The following is a 20140-nucleotide window of genomic DNA, read 5'->3' as shown; positions in this document are numbered from 1 at the left end:
TTAATTTGAATTAATCCAACGTTTGTAATCTTTTATTAATTAAATACCTTCTAAGTAAGAGAGCAAGATTAACTAGCATAAGTAAGCACCTAGATACATTTTCATAATAACTATTTAAGTAATTATAGGTAAGTACTCATTCATTCCAACTCTAGCTATAGTATTCTTAATTTCTCCTCAAACTTCAAACTGAAGTAGAATATAAAGTAGGTAGAATAGGTAGTTAAGCAAAATTCTGTTTCTTCGCTATCAAAGCTTCTCAAAGTCCAAACGAGCTAGTCCTTCGTAGTTGTCCGTGTGTAACACAAACGAGCACGAAATAAACTACAAATCCGCAAACACGCGGGTCCAACAGCCAACAGTCTGCGATTTATAAATATGCAGATCAAATATTAAAAGGAGAGCCGCAAGATGATCCCGGGGCGCGCGGATACTAGCGCCTCAGACGCGAAATTCGTCTGATGTCTTTGAAATATATATCATAAATCATTTATTTCGTGATAAACTTACATAGTATATGTAATATTCCTATATATTTTCCTCGCAAAAAATGCCGATCATCAAATAAAAAGCAGAGTGTATGAGAGTGTATGTGTGTGTGTGAGAGATGTTACGCCTGTGGTCTCAAATAAAATGGGTTGTTTTAATTAACTTTCTGCTTTAAACTACAAAAGGTGTAAATCACGGACATAATAGGTAGATTATAAATATTATACCGTATAATGGGGTGAGTAGGTTTCGCGGGGAGAGTTGGGTTATGAATGGGGAGAGGTTTGAAAGAGGGGTGAGATGGGTTTTTAGGGCTACTGCTACAAAAATAATGTATTCCAATTTAAAATGGAGCTATAGTAATACTCATAATAAAAAAAAATCGATCCAACAATCTTCCAAAATCACCTTTGTATGAAAATCCATCTCACCCCAATTACGAGGGACTACGGGGTGAAGTGGTTTTTCCTGTTTGTCGCCGAAGTTATGAAATGGAACTACCCAAAATAAAATAAAAACTAAAGTATAAACAACGTCCGGAACACTTATTATATACACCTTATTATACAGTTTGCATATTTAAAAATAAAATGTTATCGAGGTTTGAATCTTTTGCTCCTACTCACCCCATTTTACGGTAAGGGTTTTATCGTGATAAAGCTTCGTTATGGAGCAAATCATGTCTAGTAAATAAATAAATAAAATAAATAAATATTATAGACATTCTTACACAGATTGACTCAGACAACGATATATATAATATATAAATACTTAAATACATAGAAAACACCCATGACTCAGAAACAAATATCTGTGCTCATCACACAAATAAATGCCCTTACCGGGATTCGAACCCAGGACCATCGGCATCACAGGCAGGGTCACTACCCACTAGGCCACACCGGTCGTCAAAAATATCACATCATAGTGATTTTAAACGATTCAGGAACCATTCGCGTTAGCTGATCGACACAGGTTACTACATTTTTACTATAATTTCATAGAAGTTTGACGTTGAAAATAACACTTGCACCGTGCACGTCTGTACTATAAAAATTGCTGCAGAGTTATCTTGGTCTGACTCTACCTACTTATTTTTTTAACTTAATATACTTACATTTATATACCTATTGTAGGTATGTAATAAACCAAAACAGTCGAACATTTGTAAATTAAAAAAATGGTACATTTGTAATTAATAAAATGGATTTATTTTTATTATTTAAAACAGCCGCTCTGGCGTCGACCCTCTTTGGCCGCCCCGAGCGCTGCAGCGCGGCATCGTCTCAGAATAAATATTCAATGTTTTCATTCAATTTCTGCCGGACCGCTATCGCAACAAGATACCACGTGCGCGTTTTATTCCCCGCTCCTGATATACGGACAAGGAACTTTGCTCAATACCCAACTTTGCCAATACGTGCAGTTTTGACTGCGTTTCCGGATGGTTTCGTATGATGCATGAGTGGAATGAGATTTTATTAAGGCTGGCGAAGCGAAGCATGATACCGTTTATCGGCAGTTTGAAGCAAGTGTTTAAATGATAAATTATATGATTATGATTCTACAGTATAGCCTCCTTGATCTGGAACCCATGTTACGGTCGGTATTGGATTAAATATAATAGATCAGTTTATTAGTACCGTCAAATGGGGTAACTGCAACGATTTTGATAGCATACGCAGTGCAAGTGTTATTTATACGTCATAATTTCATAGAAGTTTAACGTTTAAAATAACGCATTGCGTGTGCTATCAGAATCGTACTTATCTTGGTCTAACTCTAGTAGTTTTAAGTGTTTTTATGTACCTACCTCCTAACATAGGGTTAAGTTTTCTTGTTATTAACAATAATATGGATCATCTGGTCTGAAATAAACGAATTATATTTTAACATATTTTTTGTACCTAACATGTTTTCTTTTTATCTACCTAATAGACCTATATCTGCCTTTATATCCTTACATACAATAGCCATCTTCGGGCGCACGAGCGCCGAGCAAACTAGGAGTCAATTATTATGAGTCAGTTATGCTGTACAACTATTAAAAAAAAAAAAAAAATGGTCGCCATGGCCGAACTCGGCTGGAAGGATCATCATCATCACATACAATAATAAAATATAAGTATGTATGAGGTACATATACTAATATAATTGTATTGTAAAAACTGAGTCAGGAATAAAGGCTATTTCAATTCAATTCAATTCATGTATGAGGTACAGTGGTCAGGTCTCTACTGTTTCCCATAAAGTTTTAAGTCACAATGTATTGTTTGTCCGCATTTTCGTTAATTAGTCATAATTTATTGACTCAGAAACGCGTAACTTTTCAGGATTGCCATAAAACAAACCTAATCTAACCTATCTATAGGATAACCTAAAATCCTGAAAAGTTAACGGTTGCTGAATTATGAGTATAATGACTAATGATAATCTGACAATCATTACATTATGACTTTCATTAATTATGTTAAATATGGTTAAATAAATGCACCCTACAGTGGTTACTAATGTCACTACGAACTACGTGTGAAAATCTAGGTATATTTTAAAATCGTTACTGCTGGGGTATGATATTACGATATTAGCTGAGGCGTATTTTGCCCTATGGCCAAAGGGGGCCCTGGCCCGGGGCTGCAAGCGGCGATTACGCAAAACGAACCACATAACTTTAAAGGCGGATAATTCTTAACATAGAAATTCAAAATTCAAAAATTGCTTATTATTTATATTATTTAATTATAAAATTAAAATTTAAGTTTCAAAATTAAATAAATTATCACAATCTGGCTAATAAGCAAAATATTTACCTCACTTATTTTCCAATTCACAAGACATTTCAACATTCTGCATATCGAACATGGAGACTATATAAAGGAGCCAAATCTCTATGTATGAAAAGTGTCCATCAAAAAACAGTAATTAGGCGGCGCCACCATACACCGAAATATTACCAAAAACAACCTACGTAATTTGGTCGGGTTATTTATTGCCTTATGTCCTTATTGCCTTATGTCCCAGAGCCTAACTAGCGCCATCAGAGAGATTAGGAACTATTATTTAAAGCTAAAAGCGATCACTTTTGCAACAATTCTGCCTTAAGAGATTGGCATCCTTTCTATACCATCCATAATATCGAAGTTCCGTATGTCAATATTTCCTAAATCTAGACTAGTATTTTGCTCTGTGCCTATTTTTTCTGTATGTTTCTTATTCTGTATTAAATGTTTGATAACAATTATATATAAATTGATAAATTCAAAGTATGTCAATAAGATAAATAATAAAAACAATGAAAAAGTGTTTTCAAAATTACCTAGGTGATGGAATTACCATAATGCACCTTATCTAGGGCAGAATTCAAACATTGAGCTACCGAAATATTATGTGTCATTAAACTGACAAAATTACAATGAGATCGCAATCCAGCTCGATTTAATTTTATCGCCCTCCATATAAATTATCGATAGCTCCCCGTGCGTGCGCCAATCATTTCCCTTTCTTTATCGACTTTATCCATAACTATTACTGCACCAATTAACATAATTATTCAATGAGTCGCTGTCTTTATACTTTATACGATATTATTTCACGTGTACAGCAGGGCAGTGATCATTAGTAACAACGGGGGCCTTTTTCATCTGTTACCACTGAAAACAACTGAGATAATAATCCCAGTAGTTACTTGAGTCGCTTGAGTTACATGATTTACCGCCATAGATTAGACGGGGACAACTGAGAATAATTTATATGAAAACACAGGTATTCCCGGCGCGGACAAATAGGAACACAACGAATTTTTTTTCCCGCTTTATCAGTGGTAACAATTTGGCGGTAACAGGTAGGAATAGCCCTAAAATCATGGTTCATGGCAATCATGGCATATTTTCAAAGGGGGAGTAATTTAAGCGATAAGGCTTGTCATAAAATTATTGTAATCACCATATTGGGGAGCCGTTATTCTAATTCTAATGGTTTTATTAGTCATAGCGTGAATTCTGACTATTGAAAGGGATAAAATTGGTAATCAATTATACTTATGAAAGTTATGAATTATATTATTCATTCAGCCATATCGTTAAGGCTTCCAAACTAATGTTCGAATCGAAACCTGACCACAGATAAAATAATAGTACTAGCACAGTCTCTGCTGAGAATGATTGAAAACAGAAGGGGAAACATGTTGGGGCACCTGATACGGCACGATACTTACATAAAGTCTATAATAGAAGGAAGAATAGAAAAAAGGAGAGGCAGAGGAAGACCGAGACGTGCGTTTTTGGACCAAGCCAAGGAGAAAATCAACGTAGTGACGTATCAGGAGCTCAAAACAGTGGCAGAAAGAAGAACGGAGTGGCGGCTACTCCACCGACAAGAGCCAGGCTCTTAAGAGTTATGATGATGAGCCATGAATCTAGTATAACTGGATCGGTCATGAGGGGTGGGGGTAAATGACCGAACGGGATAGTCTTATGTATCTTTCAGTAGGAGTAGCAGAGAAAGCGCTGTTATTGTTTGTCCTTGTCATAGTTTCACTTTTCCACCGCTGCCACAACCGAGGTTGTGGCAAACAAATAAGTACGTGACATGTCATGTTTGTTCGTTGCTTGTTTAATTATCGTTGTTTTGTATGAAATTGTGCTTTCTCTTATGAAATATAGTGATGGTTAGCGTTTTGAATGGTTGAACTTTGATAAAATACTGGTGAATTGTTCTGTAATCGGCTGTAATAGCCGCTCTGAGCAAAAATATGAGATCATAACCTTTCACACGTAAGTACGGTATTTTACACCTTGCTCTAACGCAATATGTGAGAATAACATCGTAAAATTACGTTACACTCAAAGCAATGTAGAATCAAACGATTTCAATAAAAATATCACAATTATTTACGTAAATTAACAAAACATTATTTGTAAAATTATCCGCCCAAATTACGTAGGTAGGTAGGAGTCTGAGGTCAGCCATTTTTAAACTTCTTCTTAATTTAGCTGCATAACAATCATGTTAGGGATACCAGATGAAAATATCATAATTTTATGGGTAATTTTGACCTCGAAGTTTTTTTGTACTTCTAATTCCAAAAAATAAATAAACAAATGTTGTGAAGATTAAATGTGGTGTACATTAATTGGTGTGATTGCGATTTGTGATTTCTTTAAATTAAAACCCATAATACATTTTATTTTACGTTTTATTTACTAAACATGTTTAGTTTTGTACCACCTGCGCGAATTATAGGAGGTATATCATTGTTTATACGCCTAAAAAGAACGGCCCATTGACATTTTATTTAACAATTTTTTAATACCGTCAAACAAGCTAACTTTGCCTCCAGGGTAATCGCCCCAACGTGATATCAAATAAATTGGGGTAATTTTTACCAATATGGTATCCCCACGTTTATGACGTCATCTATGTCTATCCCTTACGGGCGCACGCGTATAGCTGGTCTATGTAATGCTAGGTCTATGTGATGAGCACAGAGTATTACCACAGACAATATAACTCCGTTACGGAGTTATATTGTCTTTGGTATTACACATACTGGTGCATTGTCTAAATAATATAGAAATTCAAACTTTTTGCTGGAGTCAGCCCTGCTAGGAGCAGTGTGCCCGCTAGACGGGCTCTTTGGCGTAGCTTTTTGTCATTTGTGACGTTTTAAACCAAAAGGTACCACATACTTACTTTTTGGGTACCACGTTGTCGCTAGTCGATAAGGTTGATTTCAAATTAAAGCTTTATGGAAATAGCGCCTTATTGACAACCGACAAAAGTACCCTTTTGATTGAGAATGGCATATTTATGGGTAATACCTATATAGTAACCCGCCTAGCCTAGTTACCAGACCAGAGTACCTGAGTAAAAGTAAAAGTTACTTGCGCCCACTAAGGCGAGTTCCTGGCAGTGAATGTGTTAAGGATTCAGGGGTTAATAAAATGCTGCAACGCCGTTTAAACACAATATATTATTAAAAAAGAAAACAATACAATATAAGAACAATATTGTGGATCATTTACAGTCCCGGCGGCGGCGCGTCGCACGGCACGACACGGACACGACACGACAAGCGTACAGTACATACAACACGCTGATATATACATGAAGCTTCGTTATACATAGTTACAAGTTTACACACAAAGCTAGAGGGCGTTTTTAGAGATAGGTTTTATTATTATTTTATGTTTTGTAAATGTTATGGTTATTTATTTATAATTGGAGAAAATAAATCGAATTTAACCAGTAGGAGAGATCATGATCCTTTAATATCATACTAGTCACTATGTATACTATTCTTGCTGTCTGGATGGATGTCTGTCCCTGTGTATGCTTAGATCTTTAAAACTACGCAACGGATTTTGATGCGGTTTTTTTTAAAAATAGATAGTGATTCAAGAGGAAGGTTTATATGTAGGTATCAGCATTGCACCCGTATCTCTAACTGCCAAGATTAGAACAGTAAGAACTATATTACTTTGTTTGTTGGCAACTATGATTTATTAGCAAATTGTTGTAGTTATAATTTCGAGATGCTAGTCCGACCGACAATGACATTGATTGCTGTCGTTTTTCTATTCTTCCAAATACAAGATACAAGACATTTATTGGTAAAAGTTAATGTTTTACAGGTCAGTAAAATAGGTAAATATAATGTAATAGCTTTTAAAGAACGTAAATTAAGATAACAAATAAAATATACGAGTATTTTGAAGTATAAATAACATTTCCAAAGGTCTAATAAGAAACTTTCTAAAAACGCCCCAATTTATTGCTGGTTTCGATCTCTGCAGCGCGTCGCCGCCGCCGCCGCCGCCCCCGCCCCCGCCCCCGCCCCCGCCCCCGCCCCCGGAGCAGCCGCGACATCGACATCGACGCAGAGCGGAATAGCCCCCGCGGTACATCGGGAAACCATGCGCCTGCGATATATGACGCGGAGCGAGGGCAGCACTATACTAAGCATATACACGCGGGATTCTGGCGTACCATATAACTATGTTAATCTTGGCGGGGCTCGCGTCTGACTTAAGGTAATAAAGCGATTTCTTTAAGGTTGAATAATATTTTCTTATATAAACAATTGAACGTCGCTTAATTAGTTAATTCATATCTATTATTGCAAATTGAGAAGATACAAATTAGTGTAAGCTTAGTTTGACAAATATAGAAACTATACGATAGCTTACTACCACTTTAGATGTTATTGACGTTCAAAAGGATAACGTATGTACGTATGTTAATATACTTAGCTATTCTGGGTTTTATAAAAATTTATACAAACAAACAGACCCAGCCAAAGTACGATTATTGATTACACATTTGTTTTAATTATTAACTATCGTTATGAACACATTTCATAGGTATTCGTAGACAGATATGAGACCGTTAATTTATAATCACGCATATCTCAAAATATGTATGAAATAAGCCATTGTCATACCGTTCGCATTTATTTAGACATAAAAAACATATTTTTACATACATCAATTGATACAAATTGAAATTAATCGTTAGAAGCGCCAGTGATATTGACCCATTTTATGTTTTAGTCTTATATTTCGGTGTTAATTTACATAACCATATGATATATAAATGAAGAAAACGCCTCACTATTTCACCGACGTTAGGCCCCGCCCGCTCTATCGCTGCTTTATTCTACGCTCTGTCCTTCTCTTGTTAAATATATCTTTACACTATGCACGTACAGCCGGACGCACAACGCATGCAGTCACATTGGTGCTAATATTACAAACAAAAACTGATTATGGCAAACTAAGTTATACTATTGTATTCTCATTCAACTTTATTTTAACCCCTTAATGACTCAGTTTCATTGGAGGATTTCCCGAAGGCGGTATAACGACTAGTGAAACTCACAAGTCGATAGTTCCGACTCCCCGCGGGCGGTAAGGCGGTGTAACGACTAGTGAAACTCATAATAGCAAGCGTTTTAGAAATCTCCCGCACCCCGCATGCGGGCCCTATCGACCAATTAAAACAGTTCCCCGAATGCGGGCCCTATGGCATACATTTTGGAAATCACCCGCACCCCGCATGCGGGGCCCTATCGACCAATGAAACTGAGCCATAAGTCAAATGGACGATATGACGACGAAATAAAACTTCACACACATATGTAAGTTGTGTGACAATGCGATATTATGGTACCATCGAAGTGGTTTGATGGAGACAGAAGGTGGCCATAGGAACTCTGTGGTAAAACAACGCAACCTAATTGTGTTTGGGTTTGATAGAATTGTCTCGATGAGTGCCTGTTGAAAGAGAAGTGCAGTCAGCAATAAGCTTGTATCAAAAATTAAATTTTTGTCAAAAAACTTATTTATTCGTCTTTAGCTTTTATAGAAATGATGTTTAAGTTGTAAACGCGACTGCAGCGTTGTGCGACTGGGAGTTGCGACTGGCGCTCGCCAGTCTATACCTACGCATAAAACTTATACAAAAATTGATTGACGAACCAACAATATGGACCAACGCTATTATTTATTATTACAAGGAGGCTGCTGGTGAATCTAGAATAAGTAATCTGGACTTGTAGAATTTGTAGCCTATATAAGAGCTGCTGTTAGGGTAAATTCAAAGAAATCTCATTTTATCTCAAAATCAACACTATAATGAAAAATAATACAGCTTTTTTACATCCACATGTGTTCTCAGGCAAATGGTACCACTTTCTCGGATATCGATATCTAATTTTTCTGTCAATAATTTTGACAGCAAAAAGTTACCTCTTCCCGATACATGAAATAAAATGTGCAGTGTATTGATATTTGTACCAACTATTAATATAAAATATGTTAAAATATCTCACGTATCACCAATTCTAGATTCACCGTAACCAGCGCAGTCATTATTTAAAAATAAACCACATCGATCACTCGTACTCGTAAAGTCCTTCACTCACTTGTTCACTTCACACGTCACTTAAGGCATTGAGTGTGCGTTAATTCGTTAAGGTAAATTGATCTTTATTTACAAAGTCACTCGGCTTCTTCTCCCCCGCACGTCACATTGTCCACGCCTGAGATTGCATATTGAAGTAAAAGTTTTTGTTTAAATTTGCAGAACAAATAGTTCTATCCATAATTTACTGTTTTTTATAGGCCTTTATCGGTTATATCGGAGCGGCCGAGGTGTTCACAAATATCTGAACTGAGAGACTATTAAAAAGACGTTAAAGTGCGTTTAGATATTTTTGAGAACCTGGGCCGCTCCGATATATGTGATGGCGACTGAACGGGTTGAAAGTATGTAGTTATTTTTTTATGACAAAAAAAACTGTTTTTCTGACAAAGATTTAAATTAATAAATCAATTTTCCAAAGATACCGTCATATACATATAGCTTTCACTTTCATAAATCTGACTTGCGCTTCTTTCTTTGTTAATTTTCTCTGATGAAAGTATATTGTAATTATGAGGAATGAGATAGCTAAAGAGTTATGTAATGTTTCCTTGGGCTATAATAATTTTATTGTCAGTTCAAAACCTTCTTTCTTTTACCAAACTACAGGAATTTCCAATTAACATTTTTTAATGAATTTTCTTAAAAAACTTATTTTGGCTACGTTTTTGATCAATTGTATGACTCCGGAAGGCCTATTTCTATTTATTCCCACTCTTTAGCGTCTAATGGGAACAATTAACACATGCGGCAGGGGCAAACGGGAAGAGGTTTAAAAAATTGTGTCGCTTTTACTACATTATGCAATCGAAAGTAAAGTCGGCATTATATCGGAACGATCCAGTGTGTAATAACTTGAACACAAGAAGTGTTATTGAGCATTTTGCATCCTCCGAGAAAATCGTACTAACAGCCAAGTCAACAGCTAGGTACATGTGAAAAGTGTGACATTAATAGAATAATAGGTGTTATTAAACACTGGATCGTTCCTCACGGCCCTGATGGCCGCTACCGGGGAGGGGGGGCGCGGGGGGCGCGAGGGGCGCGGGGGGCGCGGGGGCGGCGCCCGGCTCCTGGAAACGAAAATACATTTCAAATTAGCGGACAGCTCGACCACATGCGGCTGTAGGTACCTGGGGAGTACAGTCAGTACACACGGGACATACCTGTCCGGCCGCGGCGTGCAGGTGTGGCCCCGGGCGGGTACAGTCAGCGGCGCAGGAGGGCGGGCAGGTCGGCGAGGGCGCAGTACACACGGGACATACCTGTCCGGCCGCGGTGTGTAGGTGTGGCCCCGGGCGGGTACAGTCAGCGGCGCAGGAGGGCGGGCAGGTCAGCGAGGGCGCAGTACACACGGGACATACCTGTCCGGCCGCGGTGTGTAGGTGTGGCCCCGGGCGGGTACAGTCAGCGGCGCAGGAGGGCGGGCAGGTCGGCGAGGGCGCAGTACACACGGGACATACCTGTCCGGCCGCGGTGTGTAGGTGTGGCCCCGGGCGGGTACAGTCAGCGGCGCAGGAGGGCGGGCAGGTCGGCGAGGGCGCAGTACACACGGGACATACCTGTCCGGCCGCGGTGTGTAGGTGTGGCCCCGGGCGGGTACAGTCAGCGGCGCAGGAGGGCGGGCAGGTCGGCGAGGGCGCAGTACACACGGGACATACCTGTCCGGCCGCGGTGTGTAGGTGTGGCCCCGGGCGGGTACAGTCAGCGGCGCAGGAGGGCGGGCAGGTCGGCGAGGGCGCAGTACACACGGGACATACCTGTCCGGCCGCGGTGTGTAGGTGTGGCCCCGGGCGGGTACAGTCAGCGGCGCAGGAGGGCGGGCAGGTCGGCGAGGGCGCAGTACACACGGGACATACCTGTCCGGCCGCGGTGTGTAGGTGTGGCCCCGGGCGGGTACAGTCAGCGGCGCAGGAGGGCGGGCAGGTCGGCGAGGGCGCAGTACACACGGGACATACCTGTCCGGCCGCGGTGTGTAGGTGTGGCCCCGGGCGGGTACAGTCAGCGGCGCAGGAGGGCGGGCAGGTCGGCGAGGGCGCAGTACACACGGGACATACCTGTCCGGCCGCGGCGTGCAGGTGTGGCCCCGGGCGGGTACAGTCAGCGGCGCAGGAGGGCGGGCAGGTCGGCGAGGGCGCAGTACACACGGGACATACCTGTCCGGCCGCGGCGTGCAGGTGTGGCCCCGGGCGGGTACAGTCAGCGGCGCAGGAGGGCGGGCAGGTCGGCGAGGGCGCAGTACACACGGGACATACCTGTCCGGCCGCGGTGTGTAGGTGTGGCCCCGGGCGGGTACAGTCAGCGGCGCAGGAGGGCGGGCAGGTCGGCGAGGGCGCAGTACACACGGGACATACCTGTCCGGCCGCGGTGTGTAGGTGTGGCCCCGGGCGGGTACAGTCAGCGGCGCAGGAGGGCGGGCAGGTCGGCGAGGGCGCAGTACACACGGGACATACCTGTCCGGCCGCGGCGTGCAGGTGTGGCCCCGGGCGGGTACAGTCAGCGGCGCAGGAGGGCGGGCAGGTCGGCGAGGGCGCAGTACACACGGGACATACCTGTCCGGCCGCGGTGTGTAGGTGTGGCCCCGGGCGGGTACAGTCAGCGGCGCAGGAGGGCGGGCAGGTCGGCGAGGGCGCAGTACACACGGGACATACCTGTCCGGCCGCGGTGTGTAGGTGTGGCCCCGGGCGGGTACAGTCAGCGGCGCAGGAGGGCGGGCAGGTCGGCGAGGGAGCAGTACACACGGGACATACCTGTTCGGCCGCGGTGTGTAGGTGTGGCCCCGGGCGGGTACAGTCAGCGGCGCAGGAGGGCGGGCAGGTCGGCGAGGGAGCAGTACACACGGGACATACCTGTCCGGCCGCGGTGTGTAGGTGTGGCCCCGGGCGGGTACAGTCAGCGGCGCAGGAGGGCGGGCAGGTCGGCGAGGGAGCAGTACACACGGGACATACCTGTTCGGCCGCGGTGTGTAGGTGTGGCCCCGGGCGGGTACAGTCAGCGGCGCAGGAGGGCGGGCAGGTCGGCGAGGGAGCAGTACACACGGGACATACCTGTTCGGCCGCGGTGTGTAGGTGTGGCCCCGGGCGGGTACAGTCAGCGGCGCAGGAGGGCGGGCAGGTCGGCGAGGGCGCAGTACACACGGGACATACCTGTCCGGCCGCGGTGTGTAGGTGTGGCCCCGGGCGGGTACAGTCAGCGGCGCAGGAGGGCGGGCAGGTCGGCGAGGGCGCAGTACACACGGGACATACCTGTCCGGCCGCGGTGTGTAGGTGTGGCCCCGGGCGGGTACAGTCAGCGGCGCAGGAGGGCGGGCAGGTCGGCGAGGGCGCAGTACACACGGGACATACCTGTCCGGCCGCGGTGTGTAGGTGTGGCCCCGGGCGGGTACAGTCAGCGGCGCAGGAGGGCGGGCAGGTCGGCGAGGGCGCAGTACACACGGGACATACCTGTCCGGCCGCGGTGTGTAGGTGTGGCCCCGGGCGGGTACAGTCAGCGGCGCAGGAGGGCGGGCAGGTCGGCGAAGGCGCATGCGCCGAGGCCGGCGCGCGACATGCGGCGCAGCAGCGCGCGCGAGTGCGCCACGCACGCCTCCACCGGCGACGTCCACTGCATGCCCATTGATTCTGGAACACCAAACATACGTTTTTTATGACTATGCTAAATTTTAAAAGTTCTGCGAGGTACGGTCCAATGTAAAAATATGGGTGACTTGTGAAGTTGAAGTACTGTGACTTATTTTTCAAAAGTGATTTTTAACACTTTACGTATACTGTACCTAATATGGCAGAGTTGAGCGCCTCGCACACCGCCTCGCGCCTCACGGGCTGAAGCTGCCAACCCACGGGGCTGTCCCATGGATTACTATACGCCAATAAACTAAACGCGTCCTGAAATTACAAACGAAAAAGCATTTAATTAAATTTCATACACATCATCGAAGACCTTCATCGTCACCACATTGAAATAGTCACAATATTCAATCAAAAATAAATTTAATATACATACTTCCAGCATGGCTTTGTGGTAGTTGTCCTGGCTCAGCTTCTGGCTGGCCGCGTACAGTTCGCGTCCGAAAGCGAGCATCCTCTCCACGGAGGCGCGGTTGCCGCAACCCTCTGCGTCTACACACGCCATCATGTTACAACAATGTCTAACAGTTATGGGCAATGATGCCGGAGAACGACGCAGTTTATATACCAAACTCCAAAGATTATATATTCAAAAATTTATTCTGCAAGTAGGCCTCACGAGCACTATTACATGTCAATGGATTAGTGAAGTTGGCAAGGGTAATAAAATCAGAATTATTTAGTGTAGGTTATAGGTCCAAGGTCAAGTTTAGTTTGGTGATTGACCTATTCAAGTTTTACTGATTGACACTTAATGCATGAATATTTACAATTAAGACAATGCTCCTACAAGTTAATGGTTGAAGACTGCGTCCTTCTCCGTTTTTTTATAGAAAATTATGGCCTCAAAATATTAACTTGAGACGAAATTGAAATGAGTTCGTGAATTAATGACGAGAAAAAATTGTCTTTAGAAGGTCAATCGTTTCGAAAGTGTGTTAACGTATAAGCTTTATTGTGAGCCTAAATAAATACTTGAGCGTCTAAAGATCACTACTGTTGATTTCAAAATTCAATTCTGATCTGAATGCATTTAAGCTTCGGATCTTCTTGGACCTAAGGGCCTTTTTGCCACAATGTCCATAAATATTATGTATGTATCATATGGTCACATTGCTCTGACTTCACTTCACAAGACAAGACACACATAGTCTTGAGATGAATTCCATTTTTAACATTAATTACAAACGGTGCAAGATTGGAGTTTATTAAGAACACTGATAAAACCGTGTTCCTGGACTTCCTGGGTTCAACTGTCACTGGTTAGCAAGTGTTATAGTCATTAGTCATGTCAATAATTCATACTGATTTGACATTTTTACTAATCTTACAAAACGCAGGCTAGTGTTACAAACGTCCATTATATCATATGTTAAAAAATCTTAATGTCACTTTAAGTAACATTTATCCTTCATATTACATTAGTCAGAATCAAAGATTCATTGATTCAAGTTGTGTAGTTTATGTAAAATTTGCGCTTCGAATTTGACAGCGAATGTAGATGGCGCTGTCAAAAGTTGAAGTTTGACAATTCACAAAACAGTTAACCCAGTGTCAAATTGTACCGGTAACTCCAGATTTAACCGGTTAACCCCAGGTTAGTGAATGGTGCAAGTGGCCCTTATACACTTAACGAATCTTTGATTAGCAGTGCCACAAAAATCAGATGTCGCTTTCACACTGTCACTTGTCTATAATAAAGTAAGAGCAACTCTTATACGAGTCTATATCGCCGCTATACTTACTCAGCCTCGTATCTGCAACACTCATTTGATGACAAAAACACCCGTATTCCGAATGAAAGAAAAGCGACATTTCCATCAAATGATTGTTGCAGATATGAGGTTGAGTAAGTATAGCGAAGATATGACATTAGTTCTAATAGACATTTGTAGAAACTGTGCAAGAAAATCAGTCGATCAGTGGATCGGAGGGTCGGCCGTCACACCCATGCTTGAGCCCCGAGACCAATAATATGATACAGTAGGAGTCGTATATAAGTAACGATACGTAGATATATATGAAGCGTCACATGCAGACGTACCTTCTAGCATGCTCGTCATATTCATATCGCTGTTAGTTGTCAACAATTAACTTTTTGAGTAGGTACCTACCGATAATAATTCATGCATTCAACTTTTATATAAGTGTAACTAAAGTTAGTATTTCATGTATGTATCAAGAATTTACGAAAAAGGACAAGTTTTGCTAAACCTAGAGTTGTGCCGTTCCCGGTAACATTGCCCATTTTGTATGGGGAATTTTACCGAACGAGAAATTTTCCCATACAAAATGGGGAATGTTGCCGGGGACGGCACAACTCTAGCTAAGCCAGTGTCAATAGCGCTGTTAAACATTTGCGAATCGCCAAACTTAATTTTTTTCATTTGAATCAGCACAGTTCAGCGTTTTTACTGTGAATACATCAAACATTCTTCGTTGTTTACACAGTAAATAAGAACGAATAGGTACGTTATGTATAAGAAATACCTAGGTCAGTCTAGGAGTATAGTCAGACGAAAGAATTATTACGGTATTGGTACCAACTTCATGTTACACGGATACAAGGAAGATTTCTTATATTCTTTAGATTTGTTTTTCCCAATAGGAAGTAAAAACCATGCAAAAACAAGTTTCAATTTACACATAGCCACACTACAAAAACCAAATCCAAGCAAATAAGTTAAAACTGATTTCATAAGTAAAATACTTACTTTCTCTTTCCAAGCTTAGAATACTTACGGTTTACGATTGACGTAAAAGAATGATATAATATTTGAAATATGGATACTTGGATGGACAGAAAAGGAGAATTACAGATAAAGATTGAGAGAGAAAAAGGAGTTATTAAAGATTCAACAAGGAATTAATGATGTACAAAAAATTAACCCTTCTACAAGCAATTTGTAGTCAAGATTAAGTAGAAATTTAAACATATAGCTCAAAGAAAAAGTTAGTTCAATTAATAAGTAAAGCAGTAAAAATACAATAAAAGAGAATATATATTTTAGAATAATTAGATTAAAGAGAGATGATATACATTAAATGTCATCATTCAGAAAGGAAAAGGGTAGGTTGGGACGATCCCTTCTAATTACCGTACCGTCGTACAGTAATATATTCACTTGTTCTAACATCATCATATTAATTGATCAATAGCAGACCTAATCTCAATACATTAAGATTGACGAAGGGTCAGTTAATAGTGATGGTATATCAAGTCAAATATTGATGGCATATAGTTCAAGGAATGACTGACGTCCATGAGAATCGTGAGGTTGAAGCGAGCCCACCACACCGAACCGCTTTTACGTGACGAGCGCAGTCACGTGATCATGTTAATCTTCATAAATGTACACGTTAAATTCGTCAGTATTTATGCGACCGTTCGTCAAATTTTAGTGGTTAAATTCCAAACCAACAAAAATGTGTCATTGTAGATTCCAAGTATTCAAAGATTAGTCACAAATATTCAAAGATATCTCGTAAATATTCAACGTTTAGTCACAAATATTTGATTACTCAAAATATTCGATATTTAGTCACAAATATTCAACAAAATCTCCCTATATTTGACAATCAGTCTCAAATATTCGAAAACTAGACTTATATTGACCGGGATATAGACCGTGATTACCTTTTGTATTATTTGTGAGCTCCCGATATTTCGACGCAGTTACATGCATCATGTTCACGGGTGACTGAAGATAGCGGGTGGGTGTCAAAGTTGTGTAGACAGCGCTCTATCTACCCTCATTCTTGCACGCATCACGGTCTATATCGCGGTCAATATAAGTCTAGTGAAACTAACCGTGAATAATTCAAAACTCTAATTCGAAAACTAGTCACAAATATTTTCCGATATCTCACAATATTCGACATTCAGTCACAATTATTCGACGATCAGTCGCACTATTCTAGGATCGGTCCCAACATTGAAGGCCAGACCACGTGACAGCGCCCGTCCCTCGTCGTCGATACCAACCCTTGTGGAAGTCTGGCATGAGCTGGTGCACGCTGGCCGTGACGCCGGGCATGCCCTTGACCGGCTCCGCACCTACAACCCACATAGCCCCGTCACCGTCACCGTCACCCCACAGGACCACAGGCCCACACCGAACCGGTCCCCCACTCCACTCCGTCCAGCCGGCGCATAAAGAACACAACCCTTCACTGTACTCTAAAGTAACCTAGTCAAATAGTATAAAGTGGCCAATGGCACTGGAGGTTGCACTATGAGACCGTGCTCGTTGGAGAGTCTGCCACCATTGAAAGCTTTAACTTGACTTTTCGCCAATATACAGATGCTGCCCCCTACAGTTCACGTGCGATCCTTTTTTTTAACACAACAAAGTGTTTAAACCGTTGAAGGTGGAGACCTTGAAAGCTCGACTATAAAGGGTTTTTTTTTATTTAAGCCCAAAGGAGGTAAAAATGAGTTTAAAGTTTTTTCTGACAATTCTAAAAATCCAGCGGAGATTAGTTATATTTTAGTATTTAGACACCATTTTGGGACTTAACATTACCAAAACCAATGACCTTGTATCTTGTTTTGTATGTTATCTAAGATACTACTAAAATCAGTTTGGTCGCCCAACCTTAATAGCTTGGTAAGGTGCAATCATCCCGCTTTTGTTCACTCGGATATATCGGAGCGGCCGTGGTGTTCACAATTTCTGAACACGCACTCTATCGCCTTGACAATAGAGGCGTGTTTAGACATTTGTGAGCGCCTCGGTCGCTCCGATATATCTGATGGCGACTGTACCAATTTCCAAATAATTTCTGAGAATGATTTTAATTACTTTTACAACGCGATCTCCAGTTGCTATTAATTAAATATGGACTAACTACTATAATACTATATATATATATATATATATTATTTGGAAACACGGAGGGCAAACGAGGCCGGGGACGGTCTCCAACTAGATGGAGCGATCAAGTAAAAGGGGCCCCATCCTCAACCAGCTTTTGCTCGGTCGTGAGAGACGCGATGGACAGGCACCGATGGAGGCAGATTCCAAGAACCAGGTGTGGAGCATCCACATCCACTGATGACCACGATCCTCAGTCATGAGGGAGCGACCACAGAGAGAGAACTATACTAATAACCCATGAACGGGTTGTCTTCTCGTGCGACGGCTGACGTACATTTTCCTTAGACCCCACGTATTGTCACATATTGACATTTATACAACATCAAAAAAGGTTTAATGTCAAGTTGTCACATTAGTGAGTCAAATCATCGTGCAGTAGGAGTAGGAGGTAAGCTCTGCGCAAAGGTTTTCGATACGAAACATTCGTTTCTTAAAATATTATTGTGGATAATGTATTTGGATAGGACTAGAGTATGTGCCATTCCCGGTAACATTGCCCATTTTGTATGGGGAATTTTACCGAACGAGAAATTTTCCCATACAAAATGGGGAATGTTGCCGGGAACGGCACAACTCTAGATAGGGCGCATAACGAGACTCGGAATCAAAAGGTAATAAACAGATTTATTAGTGAAGAATTCTTTGGGATGGATAAAACAGGAATCCGTCTTCTAAGATTTAAATATTATTGGACAAGGGTAGTTGAAAAATAAAATTATCAGACTAACTGATACCTAGGAGTTATAATATTTTAGGAAACCAACATCTTGTACCGGAACCATAGACGCAGATTAGCAAGCGAGCGATGATCCAGTAGCGTAAATAAATAGCATGCGACTAGGTGCGATGAGATGCTATAATGCGGTGCCAAGAAGCCAGGACTTTAACTAAACCATGCTAACTCGATACTATCACACGAGATATTAATAGTAGAAGAGGTAGAGTATAACGAAAATTCTTGAATCGAAATTGACGTAGGTCAAATTAGGTAATTTCAATGCCACTTCGCACCTTACCACAGTGGCAATCAATATGAAAGCCACTAGGAATCTCACATTATTCATGCTGATTCGCACGTACACTGGCATCAGAATGATATTTGAATAATTTGTGACGTTTTCAAACAAAAGGTACCACATTGTCGGTTGTCGATAAGGTTGATTTCAAATTGAAGCTATATGGAAAATAGCGCCTTATCGACAACCGACAATAAGTACCCTTTTGATTGAGAATGGCACATTTCATTTAGTTATAGTTCATCTCAATACATGTACGAACAAGTACGAGCGAAATTCACGATAAAATGAGATCAGTTAAATGTCATTCTGATATCAGTGTACGTTCAAATTGGCCTGATTGTAAGGGGCCCACTGACTATCAATCCGCCGGACGATATCGGCCTGTCAGTTGTTCGGAACTGTCAATTTTTTTGTTCTAACTGACAGGCCGATATCGTCCGGTGGACTGATAGTCAGTGGGCACCTTTACTGTGGCAAGATATGAAGTGGAACAAAAATAATATTCCTTGCCTGTTCATTTTGTGATCTCTGACTGTCAAAAGTTGGACAATTCAGTTACCACAAGACATATGGCGCCGTAGAGCGGTATTTACTTCAGCAATCAAACTCTAAAACAATACTTTTTCTTAGACTCTACATCTCCTCTACCATCAATTTTTTTTACAATTTTTACGGACTTTTGTTCCAAAGTCACGGTTTTTTGGATATTTGTTTCCAATCAATTTAAGCAGCGAACTGCATTTCAAGTTAAATATTTCTGTTTAAAATAAAATAAATAAAGATGATAAAACATATAAAACCATAATGTGGCATACATATTAATATGTTGGCCCTCACCATATAAAAATGTGGTTAATTATTATTTAACTATTTGATATTCACTTTATTATAACGGTCAGGCAAAACACAAAGCAACTAGCAAATAATAAAATAAATAATGTCGAATGTTATTATATGAATCTAACCAAATTGTATGTATGAATGGCGTGTAGTGCAAATAATTCATAATAGGAAATCAAATGCGGAATTACATACAAATAATAATGTACACATTAGTAATACATTGTTTATAATAAAAACATTGTAATTAATATTACTAGTATAAAATAATATCATTTTTTATATTGTAAAGTGTAATTCATAGATATAATAAATTTTGAAACCCTCTATATCACCCCCATTTTTGGGTATTTTTGAGTCGATT

General features: G+C 41.3%; 3 protein-coding genes across 5 annotated transcripts in view; 1 reads left to right on the top strand and 2 right to left on the bottom strand.

The window, feature by feature from the left end:
• Positions 1-20140, top strand: part of LOC134749465 (protein VAC14 homolog) — a 429047-nt gene that overhangs the window by 200751 nt on the left and 208156 nt on the right. The gene's annotated exons all lie outside the window — the stretch shown is intronic.
• Positions 6442-20140, bottom strand: part of LOC134749468 (ran-binding protein 10) — a 76744-nt gene continuing 63045 nt past the window's right edge. For 2 of the 3 annotated variants that reach the window (XM_063684401.1, XM_063684402.1), the window contains 5 exons: positions 17023-17094; positions 13414-13529; positions 13184-13295; positions 12855-13031; positions 6442-10484 (listed from right to left, as the gene is read on the bottom strand). In XM_063684401.1, the coding sequence (XP_063540471.1) occupies positions 12898-13031; positions 13184-13295; positions 13414-13529; positions 17023-17094 (434 nt within the window). In that variant the 3' untranslated portion in view covers positions 6442-10484; positions 12855-12897. The remainder of the gene's footprint in view (positions 10485-12854; positions 13032-13183; positions 13296-13413; positions 13530-17022; positions 17095-20140) is intronic. The other variant, XM_063684403.1, reaches the window with a different exon arrangement.
• On the bottom strand, positions 10383-12852 carry LOC134749644 (mucin-1-like). Its single transcript, XM_063684661.1, has 3 exons — positions 12817-12852; positions 10578-12755; positions 10383-10484 (listed from the first exon to the last, which is right to left on the bottom strand). The coding sequence occupies exons 1-3, from the start codon at positions 12850-12852 to the stop codon at positions 10383-10385; spliced, it is 2316 nt and encodes a 771-aa protein (XP_063540731.1).

The sequence above is a fragment of the Cydia strobilella genome, chromosome 18 (assembly GCF_947568885.1).
Source record: "Cydia strobilella chromosome 18, ilCydStro3.1, whole genome shotgun sequence".
In the NCBI taxonomy this organism is placed as follows: domain Eukaryota; kingdom Metazoa; phylum Arthropoda; class Insecta; order Lepidoptera; family Tortricidae; genus Cydia; species Cydia strobilella.
Note: the sequence above shows the minus strand (reverse complement) of the source record. Positions and strands in the feature narration are given on the sequence as shown.

Bases quoted from the DNA above. Each gene is read 5' to 3' on its own strand.
- LOC134749644 (XM_063684661.1), bottom strand. From the start codon at position 12,852: ATGTCCCGTGTGTACTGCGCCCTCGCCGACCTGCCC. The intron at 12,756-12,816 runs GCCCTCCTGCGC...GCGGCCGGACAG, and splicing joins GCGCCCTCGCCGACCTGCCC to GTATGTCCCGTGTGTACTGC. The intron at 10,485-10,577 runs GTATGTCCCGTG...TTTCGTTTCCAG, and splicing joins TGCACGCCGCGGCCGGACAG to GAGCCGGGCGCCGCCCCCGC.